Below are 14,916 nucleotides of genomic sequence, written 5' to 3' on the forward strand. Positions count from 1 at the left end.
AATCTGCCAATGGGATTCAGCATATATATGTTAATCAGGTCAGATCAGAACTTTATTAGTAACATGTACATTGAAACACATAGTGAAATGCATCTTTTGTGTAGAGTGTTCTGGGGGCAGCCCGCAAGTGTCGCCACGCTTCTGGCGCCAACATAGCACGCCCACAACTTCCTAACCCGTACATCTTTGGAATGTGGGAGGAAACCAGAGCACCCGGAGGAAAGCCATGCAGACATGGGGAGAACATACAAACTCCTTACAGAGAGCGGCGGGAATTGAACCCTGGTCTCTGGCGCTGTAAAGCGTTACGCTAACCGCTACACTACCGTGCATGAACATAATAATCTTGCAGCCTCAAAATAGGAAATTCGAGGTGACTAATGCTATCTTCAGGCTAGGTTATTGCTGGAATTTAAACAAAATTTTCTGTCCTCTTTAATGGCATCACATAAGCCAGCACCAAAGTATAGACATTGTCAGATAAGAATAGAGAGAAAAATGTGCAGCTCTGCAATAATCCACTTATTTATGTTAAGTTACACAACCTGTATTTTACACTGAGGGTAAATTCTCAGAAATAATTAAACGATACAAACAAGAGCTAGAATTACTGGACTGTGTACAATAGTTCATAATGTTTAACAACAAGAGGAACTTGCTTACATATTCTGTCAGAGGCAATGTCATGTTGGGATGGTGAGCTAGATACGCTACTGCTCTGGTGCGAAGATGGGTGACTCCCAGGCCGTTGACTATCTTCAAGGGATGGTTCTGGGGATGGGCTGTTATGAACCCGCTCCTGGTGGCAGAACAAAAATTCAAGAAGTTGTCCAAGTACATGAGTGTAACCTTTACTGGCTTGTAGTGGCATTCCCTACATTCCAAAATACAAGGTTAATTTTCATTATTCATTCAGGTTTATAAATATTTCAGTATATTGTTACTATTTATGATGAAAACACTAAGGTTTTACATTTCTATGAATTCCTAAGCCACTACAGGTACAATCAATAACATTGAAAATCCAGAGAAACAAAGGACTGCAGATGCTGGAATCTAGATGAAAAACACGATAATGCTGGAGGAACTCAGCAGGCCAGGCAGCATCTGTGGAGAAAAACAGGTGGTCAACGTTTTGGGTCAAGACCCTTCTTCTGACCCGAAACGTTGACCGCCTGCTTTTCTCCACGGATGCTGCCTGGCCTGCTGAGTTCCTCCAGCATCATTGTGTTTTTCACATTAAAAATCCACCTTGCCATTAGTGTTTGTTAACATCTGAAAATCGATATGTTTTCTGCTTATATTTTAATCTCACTTGTTGTAAACCAAACTCAAAAGTAAGGGGAGTTTCCATGTAGATACAATATTATGAAATATACGCAATGAAAAATAACTTACTCCTTAGAATAAAACTTACAATTACAGTCATTCCAATTTTTAAGTCAAACATAAAATTCTTTCCAGAATTGCGCTCAGTTTTATACAGTAAACCATTTATACCTCCAATACTTTCTGATCAGTGTAGGCTGGATTCTAACATAATTAAGTACGAACTTACACAGCCTATGTTGTACTCCACATGTCTAAGGTCAAATGGAATACTTGATCTGGTGAAAATAAAGACGATCAAGAAAAAAAAACAGGAAGTGTGAATTGGGAGCTCTTGTTGGACCCCCAAGAAAATCAATGTGTGTCTGGCAGGCTCATGTTTTGTTCAAAGACAGGTGCCTCCAAAGGTTAAAGATCTGCAGTTTTAATGAGCTTACTTGATGGAGATCATCTTAGCATTAGACCATTTCAAAAATGAAACCAAGAAATCTTTTACTCCATGGAGTACTCTCAAGCATCCAATTTTCATCCATTCAGATGGCTGAAGAAAAATATGGGAGGAATTATTGGGAAGCTAGGAGTGTGAATGGTGGGAGAGACGGCTGACACTAATATAGAAATCAATTGTATTACACAGACAATTTGAATGCTGTTGGACTTCCATTTCCCTCAAAATAAACCTTCATGTCTTTTTATTGATTGAATCAAATAAATGGCACTGTTATGCAACTAAAAATTAACTCAAAGCTACTTCTCTAAGACAGTCAGCTGACATTGATCTATTAATAAGATTACATAAAATGGGGCTCTGCTAGGACTTTATCGTAGACAGAATGGCCAACTCACATTCCATGCTTTGAATGGGTGAACAACAAACCTCTGTGCCATTTCCCAACCAATCATAAATCAATTGTAGCAAATTATATTCCATGGTGCAATTGATGAAGCTCACATAAAGCTTACGTTAAACTTTAAAGTAAAGACTTAGCCCATTAAATGTAAAAAATATATAGAATAGTTCCATGAATTAGAAATAAAACAAGGTAATTTTTTTAACATTATGAGTTAAGAGAATGTTATGTTAAGAGAAGGCCTTTAATGTACATTGGCACTGAGGTTCAAAAGAGTAAATGGGAAGGTAAAGTAAGTGACCCTCAATCTGTGAACTAAAAGCATAAACATTAAAGGAATAAGGGAAATGCAAGAAGGTAAGGAATACCATCATTTGGAGATTCTGGGACAACACCAGGAATTGGGACCTTATAGGGAGGACAAAAATGCATTTTGCACAATATTGCTGGCGACAAGAAGAATTGACAGAGGGAAATTCCAGAAAAAAATAGAAAAGGTAGTATCAGAGAAATGGAACGTCCACATGGCCTGTCCAATACAAGTTTTCAGGAAGTGCAAGGAGGTTTCAGGGTGGCTTTACCAGATCCAAGGAAAGCTTTTGGAGGGACAAGGATTAACATGTAAGAGGGGAAGAAAAAAAACACTGAGAGAAATTAATATTTATATCTCAGCAAGAGAATGTTCCAGTTCAGTTTTGCAGGGTTCCCCCTAACATGCCAGCAGAACATACCCTTAAAGTGCCCAGTCGAGGGATTCTGCAATACCCCAAATCTAAGCATCAACAATTGTTCACAGTTGCACTGTCAGAAGATTCAGAAATCAATCTTGGGTTAAACGAAAGCAAAAATGAATCCCTTTTTTTGCAACAACAAAATTAAAGCTATATTCATTCTACATTTGACTTATTGCATGATATTGACTGAAGAAGTTCCTGCAGCAGGCAGTGTACAGCCAATAAAAGGAGTGAGGTCATTTGTTTCCATAATCACCCTTTTGACCCTTACAGGAAATAAGCCTGTGTTTAGCAGACTTGAACTGACTAGGTATTTGCCAGAAATATCCTGAATGGGCATAAAATAAATTGCATTAGTCAATGGGGTTATTTTAATAAACTATCTGGACAGTGAGCAGGTGCTAATCCCTGATAGAGTTCCACCTTCCAGCAATATAAATGTCAAAACTGCTAATGTCCATATTTCTTAAAGTAGCAGCACACTATAGAAATGTACATAATCTTTAATACAGTGGAGTGTCTTAAGCTATGCAAAGAATCCAGCTTTTTGCCTTTTTAAATTTCTGTCCTTGATTCCTCCATAAAATCTATTTATTTTGAGGACCAGAATGATTGCTTACTATTTAGCAGCACCTTTCTTATAATTTATCTAAGGACTTCGCCCTTTCCAAAAGTTGCCTGGATAAAAACTGTGCCCAGTGTGGGTTACAGTCATTTCTGAATCCAGGTGAACATCTGCCTTGTGCTTTAATATTCTTTCTGTGACATGGTATCCTATTGTATTCATCACAATTAAAGTGTTTTCATTCACAGCAGATTGGTTTCATTTGCAATCGTTTATGATAGAACTAGGCCAGTAATTTTCATTACACACAAAAAAATCCACAAAAAGCAGTAGGATGGATGATGAGTTAATCTGTTTGTGACAATTGAGAGAGTAATGCTGGTCAGTCCACTGGGACACATCCCTGTTTCACTCTCAGCAGTGACTGAAAGCATCCAACTGAGCTACTGAAAGAGCAGATAGAGCCTTTAACAGGATAGCTCCCTGATGTGACACTGGAGAGTTGGTCAGAATTTTATTCTCAAAATCTGCATTGAGGCTTAAATCCAAATTGTCCTGATGATGAGCACTGCTAATCAAGCCAAGCTGATACAAATCTATGCATAATATTGCTCCATTGACTCAGCTGTTTTTGCCAGAGGGTGATTAAGTCTCAGAATGTACACAGTTGCTTCTTGGGTCAGTGCTATGCTGGCAGTTTTAAGGCTTTTAAAAGCAATTGTGGATTGGAGGGGAAACACTGCACAGTGTCATGATCAAGCCACCTTAGTTTGAACATCAGATGAGGACAAATTGAACTCTGTTGTGAACTCCCCATTGCAGTTGGTCATTGTTGAGACTCTTTCATTGATCACTATAACAGAAAGTGAAAGGTGATCATAAAAACTACATTTTAGTGAAGGACCTTCTGTTTGGAGAAAACAGAAATGGAGAAATTTGATTAGGAAAAACAGAAGCAAAAAAAAAAATCACATATGAACCAATTCCTAAAACATAAATGAAGTGGGACTCTATATCATGCAATGAAACATCGTGTCCCTGGGGACCATTTAAATATGAGACTAGGCAACTATTTTAATGCCTTGTTATTTTAAGGCATGACTGGTTTAGGAATTATGCTTAAGCATGTAACTAAACAAACCTATTATCAGTCAGTGAGCTAATGAGTCAATATGCATTTTGTTACTCAAGCCCTACAAGTATCGCCTCATTAGGTAACCACTATCCTGTGGAAGCCTGTTTTAAATCTGATAAGTAACTATATCATTTGCTAAATAAATCAAGTGACTAATGGTATGACATTAAACCAAGCAATGAAAGCTTAACGATGAAAGTAATCATACATGTGTGAGCACTTGAAACTATCCGTCTGTACAGGGAGAAAATATGTCAAGTCTATTTATTCCAATCTATTTTCACTGGTAAGGATAAGCAGAAAAAGTATATAGCTATAGTATTGGCTTATGGTGTTTAGATATTGGTAATGTATTATTTCCATTCACATAATGGGTCCTAATCTTATTAAGTACTTGACACAGTGAATTATTTTTTAAATTTATTGTTGCAGCCATTCTAGATCACCATCATCCTACAAAGCAAAATGAGGATATTAGGCTGATTTATTTAATTCTGTGATATTGAGAAAAGAATGTCTGGTTGGAATATCAGAATTTTGCTCAGCATTAGATCAAATGAAACTTAATTGTCCAACAGAACAGCAAGGCTAGACTTCGACTTAAAGATGGATTGTCTGACTAAAGAAAGATGTTTCTTTTTCTCTCTGTAGGGCTCCTAACAATGTAAAGGTTCTTATGTCAGATTTAGCTTTGTCATGGGTAAAGGACAAATCTCACCCAATTACAATTGTGGATAAAAAGGTCACTTACCATTGCAGATGGTGGTGGTTTTATTTTTATATTATATTTCCAACCATCAAAGCAGCCAGTACCAGTTGTGACAGGTTTATTAAGGATATGGTGATCACATTATCCTTTTGCTTCTAAACAAGGCTATTCTCCAAAGATTTGCACCATTACCTCCTGTCTCTGAAGGAAGTATTTTCAATACTGGGAAATGTATTGAATAGTGTGATTTGATGTCATACTTTCAATGAATTTAAACTAAATAAATATATCCAGTTTTAAAAAAGGAGAACTCTCATGCCATTGTCAGCAATTATTTGGCAGATGTCAGCTGTCACATCACTTGTTATTTTAATCAGCTTTGCTTAGCATGAAGAAATTTATACAGCATTACAATGTACCATAAAGGTAAAATTCACATGCTCATGTTTGATTTGTTTTACTTTGTACACAGCCTTCCTGGTGGTATTTCTTCAGAAAAACCGCTGCTGTTCAGCTCTAGTTTAACATTTTGGACGAAAGGCAGTATGAAGTTTGGCATAAAAAGGATGGAAAATTGGATGCTTCTTCATGCCCCTTGGTGGAAACATCAAATTGGCATTGGTGAGAGAGTGGGTCACCAACGTGGCCTGCCAAGCACAGGTAACACTATCGAGAAAGACCACAGGAAATAAAAACAGTGGGAACAGGAAGGAGATTAAATGCTAATAATTCTTTTAAAAAGATTGTTTCTACTACTTTTTTGAGCCAATACTGCCACAGAATATAATTTAAGAGGACCATCAGGCAACCATATTATAGTCCATGGAAAAGGAGTGGCTATCTTTTGCTATGAAAATTATATGCTGGTCATGATAACATTGGCAGCAACAACTCTGTTCTGCCAGACACAATAACAAGGAGCTGCGGTGGTTGGCCACCTTTAACCTTCTGGCATACCATACTTAAGATTTTTAAAGAATGGCCTTAAGGCATTCAGGTGACACCATGAATTTATATTTTGCCTTAGAATGCTGGTGGACCTGTTCTTAGATCGAAAAAGGACAACTTTACCCACACCACTTTTCACAACCCCCTGCAATCCTGCTGTCAAATTGCAGAGACAGATGTATTACCATTCATTCTCAATTATGACAAATAAATCTAATGTGCAGGGTGAGCTGTTAAAACAGTTTAAAAGGATTATTAATTTCTATCAGCTTTCTGAAGCTTATTCAACAGTTTTTGTCTTGCTCTGCCCATCATTTCCCCTTCCACCTTCACCATTATTGAGGACATGACAAGAACTTGGCATCTCTAAAATTTAATGATCTACCATTTAATACAGTTGTACTCATTTAACAGACATAAACTATTATCAACAGTTTGTGGCTGCTCCTTTCAGAGAAGGCCAGTAGTTGTTTTTGTAGATAAGCAGTATATGTTCAGTTACCGCATCTGGATTTAAAATCAAGTTTGCAGACTGCAAATTTCAGATCAAACTGCTGTAAAACCATTAATGCAAGGTGCTTTCTTTTTGCAATTTTAACCTTGTGTATTCACTCCCATTATTCTCAAGTAATGTCAGGCCACATCTGGATGTGGAACAGCCTTGAGGAAATAAAGCATTCAACAGTTTTGCTATTGATCATGAAGAAAAATGAAAAGCTGATTACCAGTCATTGTTAGGTGAAGAGTGCAGTGCTTTCAGTCTTACCTTGATAACAGAAGCTCCTGCTCTGGATAAGGGACTGTGCATTTGGGCTGCCACTGCCATGTTAGCTATGGTGCTGAGGTGACTCATCTGGCTCATTGCCATGGTAACCGATGCAGGAGGTAGGCTGACGGGTATGAGGGGGTGGGGCATCATCATGAATGGCAACTCGAGTCCTTTTAGATTAAAAGAAACAGAAAAAGAAGTTGTAATGCCTTTCTTTTCTGCTTTACTGTGACCAGTTTCATTTGTTATATATCTTTTGCTGTGTTCCATCATCACATCTCTGTTTTAACATGTTGTGGTTATTGAAATGGAATCAGCAAGGATGTAATAACTATTTATTAGATGCCTAAAGCAGAACTATTGATGGTCATATGAGGAGTATTGTTTTGATTGGTTGCCTTCTAACTGCTATCGAATAACTGAGGATTCTGAGAGCAACTGTTAATGATGCCTTAATATCTGACCACTACTTCCTCACTCATCCATTACACCTACTGCCTATGCTGATCTGGAATGCATGTTTTTTAAATTGTTTCACTTTTGGGTGTTTAGTCCATAATGACTGACCAATTTTCTGCAAGAATTTGTCAACTTGTGAATAAATGCATCAATTTTGTTTTCTTCCTCTGTGCAATCAGCACCAATTACCTTGCTGATGATGCTGCCACATGATGTACTAAAACAACTTCACACAACAATTTACGAATAGATAAAAATTAAAGATGACCTCTCATCCTGTATACTGGGGCTGATTTTTTTTGGCAGCAAACTTTGGGACCTCTACCTTTAGTGAACCCCCTTTTTAAAAAAAAATTCTCCTCACAGAAGATCAGTTTCTAACTCTGCAACTGTAAAGTTTGCATTGTGTTCAGGTAGCCAGGTTAGAAAACCCAGGGAAGGTTTGCCTATGGTTGTTCTGTGAATGGACTAAATTGATTAATAATGTTAGTTAATGAACCTTGATAATGGAGGCTGGATGGTGACCGTCTTCATTTTCAACATGTACAAAAATAAACATTTTCTGGTACCTAGAGAGATGGTTTCAAGTACAGCTTTCTAAACACAAACATTAAAGGGTTAGAATATGAACAGCCATGGGTTATATGTGTATCATACACCATTTAAAATCCAGAACTACATATGGTAGATAAAGTGGACCATTTTCACGTCCACTGAATCTGCCCCATTTCACACTTGGGGGAGATTTATAAATGGTGACAAACATACTCCACAGCTTGAAATGCAATTTTATTTGATCTACAACTGAGAGCAGCTTCTTTTCCAAAAGTACACTGGGGTAGCTCCCAATGTTGCAAGAGTATGTGATGTAGGTCAGTAACACTGGGAGAGCCCTTCTCTTGCTGGAAATGAAACCATGAACAAGGCTTGGTTTTCTGCCAGGCCACTACTTTGACCAGCAACCCTCAGTGAAAAGATCACCAAGGAATTTTGGAATATGCACTGGCACACATTATATATTTTGCCATCAGAGACAACCAATGGTAACCAGCACTTATGCAGTTCCCTTAACAAAGAAAACAGGTGCAATACTTCTTCACAGAAACATAGACAAAAAGTGATAATGATGTTATTAAAGAGCAAGTTATGAACTTAAAACACTTTAATTTACACTAAATATTCCAAGTATTTCTTTTCAATTCCTTTATCCAAGGGGTAGTAGTATTATTAACTCTTCTTTGTCAGTCCCTTTGGATCAAGGATAACTTGTTTCTCATCTGGTTCTCTGGGAAATGAGATGACTACTAAGGCCAATGCGGAACCCATGGGCAGTCCCAGATGTGGCAGTAAGTGTTTGATAGAACAGGCAGGTGACTAGTTTGTGATGATGCATTCTAGCCACCATTTATGCTGAGCTTCTATGTGTTCTTGAAGAATGGACTCAATATTCTCTATGCTATCCCAATGCTGCTTCTCCATTTTGAGTGGTCAGGGGCCAGAGATTCCCACTAGTCGGTGAGGATGTTTCAGTTTTTCAAAGAGGCTTTGAGAACATCCTTGGATCTTTTCCTCTGTCCACATAGTAACCTTTTACCATGACAGAGCTCGGAATAGAGTATCTGTTATGGGAGTCTAACACCGAGCATATGAACAACATATTCTGCCCTATGGATATTGGCCTGGGAGCGGAGACTGCTGTTGGTTCACATCCTGCCACTGGATCTGGGGATTTCATGGGTAGTCAGGTCTCAGAAGCATATAGGAGGATAGGGATCAGTGCTGCTGTATTGATCATGAGCAGTGTGCCAGGTTTGAAGTCTTGATCTTCAAACAAAGGTTGTGGAAAGGCTGTGTTGATGTTTGCCTTCATTGAGGGGCAGATCTGGAGATATGAGATCGTCAACATTTTACCAGGATTTTGTCTTGAACCTATATTGATAAAAGGCAATGTAGTATAGATGTACGGTTTTGCAAATGTTGTATAAAGCTCGTTTTTTTGTACACTTCAGTGAATAAGTCAAAAAGACTTCGAGTTTGTTTTCTGAATGTTTGCAAATGCCAGTGTTGTCTGCATACAAGGTTGGTGCAGCCTTGGTTTTAGAGTGGAGTTCACATAGGTTTAACATTTTCCCACTGGAACTGCAGATTCACTCACTCTAGGTTGCTTGTTGGAGGGAAAGAGCAGCATTGTGGCAAGAAAGTGTTGGTGGAATGATGCAACATTTCTTGGCATCAGTCTGCACTGAGATTGGGTTGGTTGTGAACCTATTTGTTTTGTACCTTTTGATTTTTAAGTACAGGCAGTGTAACTCTTCAAATATTGTACAGTTTTATGTTATATCTTGAGTGCAGAGCTCAGTGATATAACACAAAACTGTACAACATTTGAAGAGTTATGCTGCCTGTACTGGATAAACCTCTTCCCTGTGAACCTTTTATGTGCAAACTGATTGGACCGGATATTGCTGTCCAATCTTACTGTTGGTTCTGTTAGCCTTTTGAACAATTCCAAGTCCACAACACTTGTGTTTGCACTGTGAAACACACAAGTCCTGGAGGTCCTGAAAAATTTGGAATGCTGAGTCTGATTCACTGCTGGATCCTGTCCTACTGAGATTCCATTGTGTTAAGCTTGGAAATCCACTATTGGATTCAATGTGAATTTAGATAGTGCAGGGACTGACACTTAACTGACTTCAAAGGGAATTTTAGGGTTATAGAATAGGAAGCAAGGAGGAAGGCAACTTAATTTATTATTTCACTTTTGGTTAATGTTTTTAATTATTCATGTTTTAAAAACTTTACATATTTTAATTATTGACTCCAGTTTTATTGTTAGATGTCTAAATGTCAGAGACATTTGAAACATTCATAGCTGTGACAGCTGGAAATAGGCTTTTGGCCTTCCACATCCAGAACAGCAATTACAAATGTGAGGGAGTCATAGATGGCAATTCTGGGCTGGGCAAATGGATCATCAAGATCTGGCCCACTAGGTGGTGTGCATCCAATTTTGTTTTTAAATCTTGTTGATTTCAGAAAGAATTAGCTTCTGTTGTAATGGAATAAATAGCATTCAGAGTCACAATTGAAACAAGGATGATACCAGTACAGCTGTATTACAGTTTCGGAGTAATGATTTTTTATTCACTCTTTTGATAAAGCTGCCCAGGTAAATTTTTTTTTGATTATATAGTCCCAAATGCTTGCACAAATTCATGAAACCTCTGCCTGCTTCGGATGTGTAATACATTTAACTGTAGAAAACTGTGGCTTAAAGTGGTTTGAGTTATGCATGGTTAAGTAGCCAGGTCATTTTAACTGATCCATGCTCAGTTTTCACTTAGATTTGACTTAAGCTATACCACAACATCCTTCTCTTGATGGAAGTTGGCACCGCTAATGTTTTTGGTCTTGGATTTATATAGGAATTATCACAATGATATTTTGTGTGTACAGGGAGCATATCTGGCTAAGTACATTCCTAGCTGAAACACATTGCAAACACCTTTACGCTTTTGATTGCTAGATGGCCACTAGATGGTGAAACTCAATTTAAAAGCAGTATCTGTAATATGACAAGGAATGGTCCAACAACCACACTGCACAAGGTTAATTATGATAAACATGTAGTCATTTTGTCTTTTTTAGTTTTAATTAGGTTTAAATTTAGAAAGAACCAATTATTTCAGACTTGGCTAAAACAAGTCTAAAGTGGAGGTCCCCTTCCTTTGATTTCAAAATGGAGATTGGGCACCACAGTATACAAATCACATCACAGACTACAGCAACTGCTCACTAATCCCACCTCGGTCCCTTGCCCAATGCTGAAGTCATTAATCATGTAGGAGCTGAGAGCTTATGTAAACGGCCATACAACTGAGATATCCACCAGCAGAAAGTCCGAGGTTCACAACGGTCCTCTACTTCGAGAGAGAACTGTCTGCCAAACCTAACCAATAATTCTTCATTCTTGTGATACAAAACTGGCAGAAGCAGAATTGAAAAGTAATTCCTCTGGAAGTCCACGCTTCCATTCTTGATTTCTGGGACTTCCATCCAACCCAGAGCTGCACCTGTGCATGTGCCAATGATACTCTTGGCAACTGAGTATGTAACCAACATGACAATTAGTTGATTATTTTCCATAGTCATTACAGAGATTGCCTAACCTCCTATCAGATCGGATACCAACACAGTAAAGAGAGAATAAATTGTCAAAGGAGGTTATATGTGTGGTGTTGGGCCTATTAGGGACCTATCTGATGGGATTCCTGGAATAGCCTAAAATTGCCCCACTCATCCCCAAACATTGGGCATTGCCACCTCAATCAATCAAAGAAATCAGTTGTGGACACAACATGAACCTGGTAAACTCAGCTTACTGCTGCTTTGAGATTTATTATATTGCCAATCCCCAGCAAGAAGTGAAAAATTCTATGCTGAACTGGACCTGTTAATGGGACGAGGCTAGCTCAGTAAATCAGGGAAGCAGTTACAAATCAAGGGCTTTGTTTCAGTTACTAATTCAACTGTATTTGTTAAGGGTAGTTGACAGGGGTACAGACAGCAGATGATAGGCAAGGACTGACTCATCATCTATTTAAAGTCATAACCATTTAAGCATGGATGATTGGCTGCTGCAGATCTGAATAATTACTGGAAAAGCCTTAAAGCGTTCAATTCTGACAGTAAATATCAATTTGTTCATGCAAAAAGGTCAATAAGACAAAGACTTTGAGGAGAACCCTAAATCACAACACAATCATCAGTTGTTGGATCACAACAGGCCAGCATGCAAGCTTTGGTGGATAACATAACAAATTTTCATTCTTTTCAACTTTAATTAGTTTGTGCAAGTACAATCTTAATATAATGATTTTTAGAAGCCTGTCATTAATTTCTTTTGCAATCTGAGATCCTTTCTTCTCTCCTTTCCAAATTCTTTTTTTTCAAACTATTCCCTGAATGCCTGTAATTTTTAAGCTCTCCAACAACAGCATGATGAAAGTGATTATTTTCAAACAATATAAGGAGATTTTTATGTATCTATTTGATGGTTCATGATCAAAGATACTGTGGTAGCTCTAACAGGGAAAGAAGCACTACAATTCAGGCTACATTTTCAAATGTCAGCAAGGCCAGATTCAATCTTTCCTCCCACAGTAATATCCAGTATCGAGAGAAAGTGCATATGGGTGTGTGTCATATATAAATCATAATGTTAAATTGTATTTGGATCTCCCTACAAATAGAATGTTTACAAATAGGCATCAAATAGTAGTTTAATGTACCAGATTTTATTGATGACATGATGAGTTGTATAAAGTTCCCAAGGAGGCACATGGGTGTTATACTAATTGCTGTGAATGAGGATTCCTATGCTCATAACTGGCTATAAATCCTCCCAACCCAGCAGATCAGGGAATATCTTTGGAGCTTTGCTGCAAGAGAAGCTTTATCATTAGTGTTTGTGATTCTTGCAAAAGAGGTAGCTACAAAGATGATTTCTCTGCCAGTTCTACCTGTAACATGAGCTGAGCTACAGTGTCTAATATTATTGAAATGCCCTTAATATAGAATCAATTAAGCATGTTGTGTTATGTGGAGGAAAAAACATGCCTTCTTGCAATTTTTTAAAATTTCTCTTCTTACTCACCCACCCCACCCCACCCCACCCCCTCCCTTATGGTGTTGGGGTATATTTCAGAAACGTACAATGTTGCTTCAGAATTTTGTTTAGGTGTACATACTTTCCAACACTATTCATTTGCTTTAGGAGGTTTGGAGTTCACTCATTACACATTTTAGTGCACTGAGTTCCTAACCTTGCGGCAGTCATCCAACACCATCACACACGTGCAAACACTAGCAAGTCCTTGCAGGCCTAGAAAAAAAAGTTGCATGCAGACTATGCTTACTGTTGGCTATAAGGTGATTCTGCTGGAGTGGGCTAAGCGGGTGTGTGGCTGCAAGATTATGTTGACCAGACAGTGTGGCATGGTTGACTACATGCTGTGACCCTGTGGTAGTGGGTGACTGGAGTTTCTCTTTGTCCCACGAAGATTCACATCCACCTGAAGTGCATGAACAAATGGATCATAAATTAGGTAATTAAACACAACTGAAGAATACATGCTTCCTTTTCTTGGCAGACTGAGCAACAGGTTCATGAGTACAGTTGAAACAATGTGTGGATTTGAAACAAAGGGAGTGTAAAATAATACTTTTAAGTTTTAAATTATCTAAGGGCTATCATAACATCTCCTGTTTATAGCAATGTAGTTTATCAGCAGTGACTCCAATATGTGTTGTGCAAACAGGCAACATGACACCAACAGCAAGTAGACTTTAAATGAGTTTACTCATGTGCCTAAGAACTGAAGTTATCTTTTGTTCAATTTGTTTTCAACAGCTGAGACTTTGATCTCAAATGGATGTTTAGCTTCTTAAAGTGACATTTCATCATTGGATACCATTGCACTTTCACTCAAAGTTTGAGGTGTTTTCATTAGTCATCAGACAATTATTTTGTATGTGATATTTGATTTGGGAACTGCTGGAAGGCTAATAAAGGTATTTTGAGTTGGTTCTGCATAAGTTTTAAGTAATTTTCTTCAAAGAAAAGTTGAGCTTTGTTGAAGAAATGTTTTTTGCTACAGGGAGAAAATTACAAATTGGAACATGTCCTACCCACACACCTGATAATCTAGAAATATAGCATAATCATAGGCAGCACCACTGGTACATCAGTTATCTATGACTCCTGTTTAAATCTACAATTGCCTCCATCACTAGAATTTCCCTTTTAAAACATCAGCATTTTTGAACACCTTTTGGCCACCTTTACTAAGTAACCTGTGAAATGCAAATTCTCTGAAATAACAGCAATCAGTTTAGAAAGGATGTGACCTTTGTTTGACATATACCACTGTATTGTGGTGCCAATATATTGGTAAAGTGCCATAAGGACAGCAAGATGCTCTTCATTCTATTTATGTATATTTGTGCTCTTAATGGGAAACCATAATAGGAGTGGTTATATCAATTTCATGAAAAAATCAGATAAATTTAAATACTTGTGATACAGATTTTCTTCTGCAGTGTCTAATATTATCAAAAATGAAGTTTCATTTTTATCTATTCTCCAAATATTCCCGGAATTTCCAAATATACACTTGGTTATTTACCAAAGCATCGTTTCCAAACTGTTTCCAATACAAATTAGATATTCATAGTAAAGAATACTGGCAATGGTAAATAATTGAAAATATCTCCAAAAGAAACCTGGACATCATAAAGTAAAATTTATGTGAATGGCATTGCTATAGCCATAACAACTATAGTGGGCACTGTAATAAATAATAACTTCTAGTTTAATATTCATCAGGACTTTTCTATTATTCACATTTTTATG

The 14,916-nt window shown here is 37.7% G+C and overlaps 1 protein-coding gene across 4 annotated transcripts in view; it reads right to left on the reverse strand.

Annotated features, from left to right (window-relative positions):
• The window catches only part of dacha (dachshund a), a 294,607-nt gene that overhangs the window by 80,454 nt on the left and 199,237 nt on the right, over positions 1-14,916 (reverse strand). For 3 of the 4 annotated variants that reach the window (XM_052021413.1, XM_052021414.1, XM_052021415.1), the window contains exons 4-6: positions 13,421-13,576; positions 7,038-7,210; positions 664-799 (exon numbers count right to left, since the gene is read on the reverse strand). In XM_052021413.1, coding sequence (XP_051877373.1) covers positions 664-799; positions 7,038-7,210; positions 13,421-13,576 — 465 coding nt within the window. The remainder of the gene's footprint in view (positions 1-663; positions 800-7,037; positions 7,211-13,420; positions 13,577-14,916) is intronic. The other variant, XM_052021416.1, reaches the window with a different exon arrangement.

This window comes from Pristis pectinata, chromosome 8, assembly GCF_009764475.1.
Source record: "Pristis pectinata isolate sPriPec2 chromosome 8, sPriPec2.1.pri, whole genome shotgun sequence".
Lineage (NCBI taxonomy): Eukaryota > Metazoa > Chordata > Chondrichthyes > Rhinopristiformes > Pristidae > Pristis > Pristis pectinata.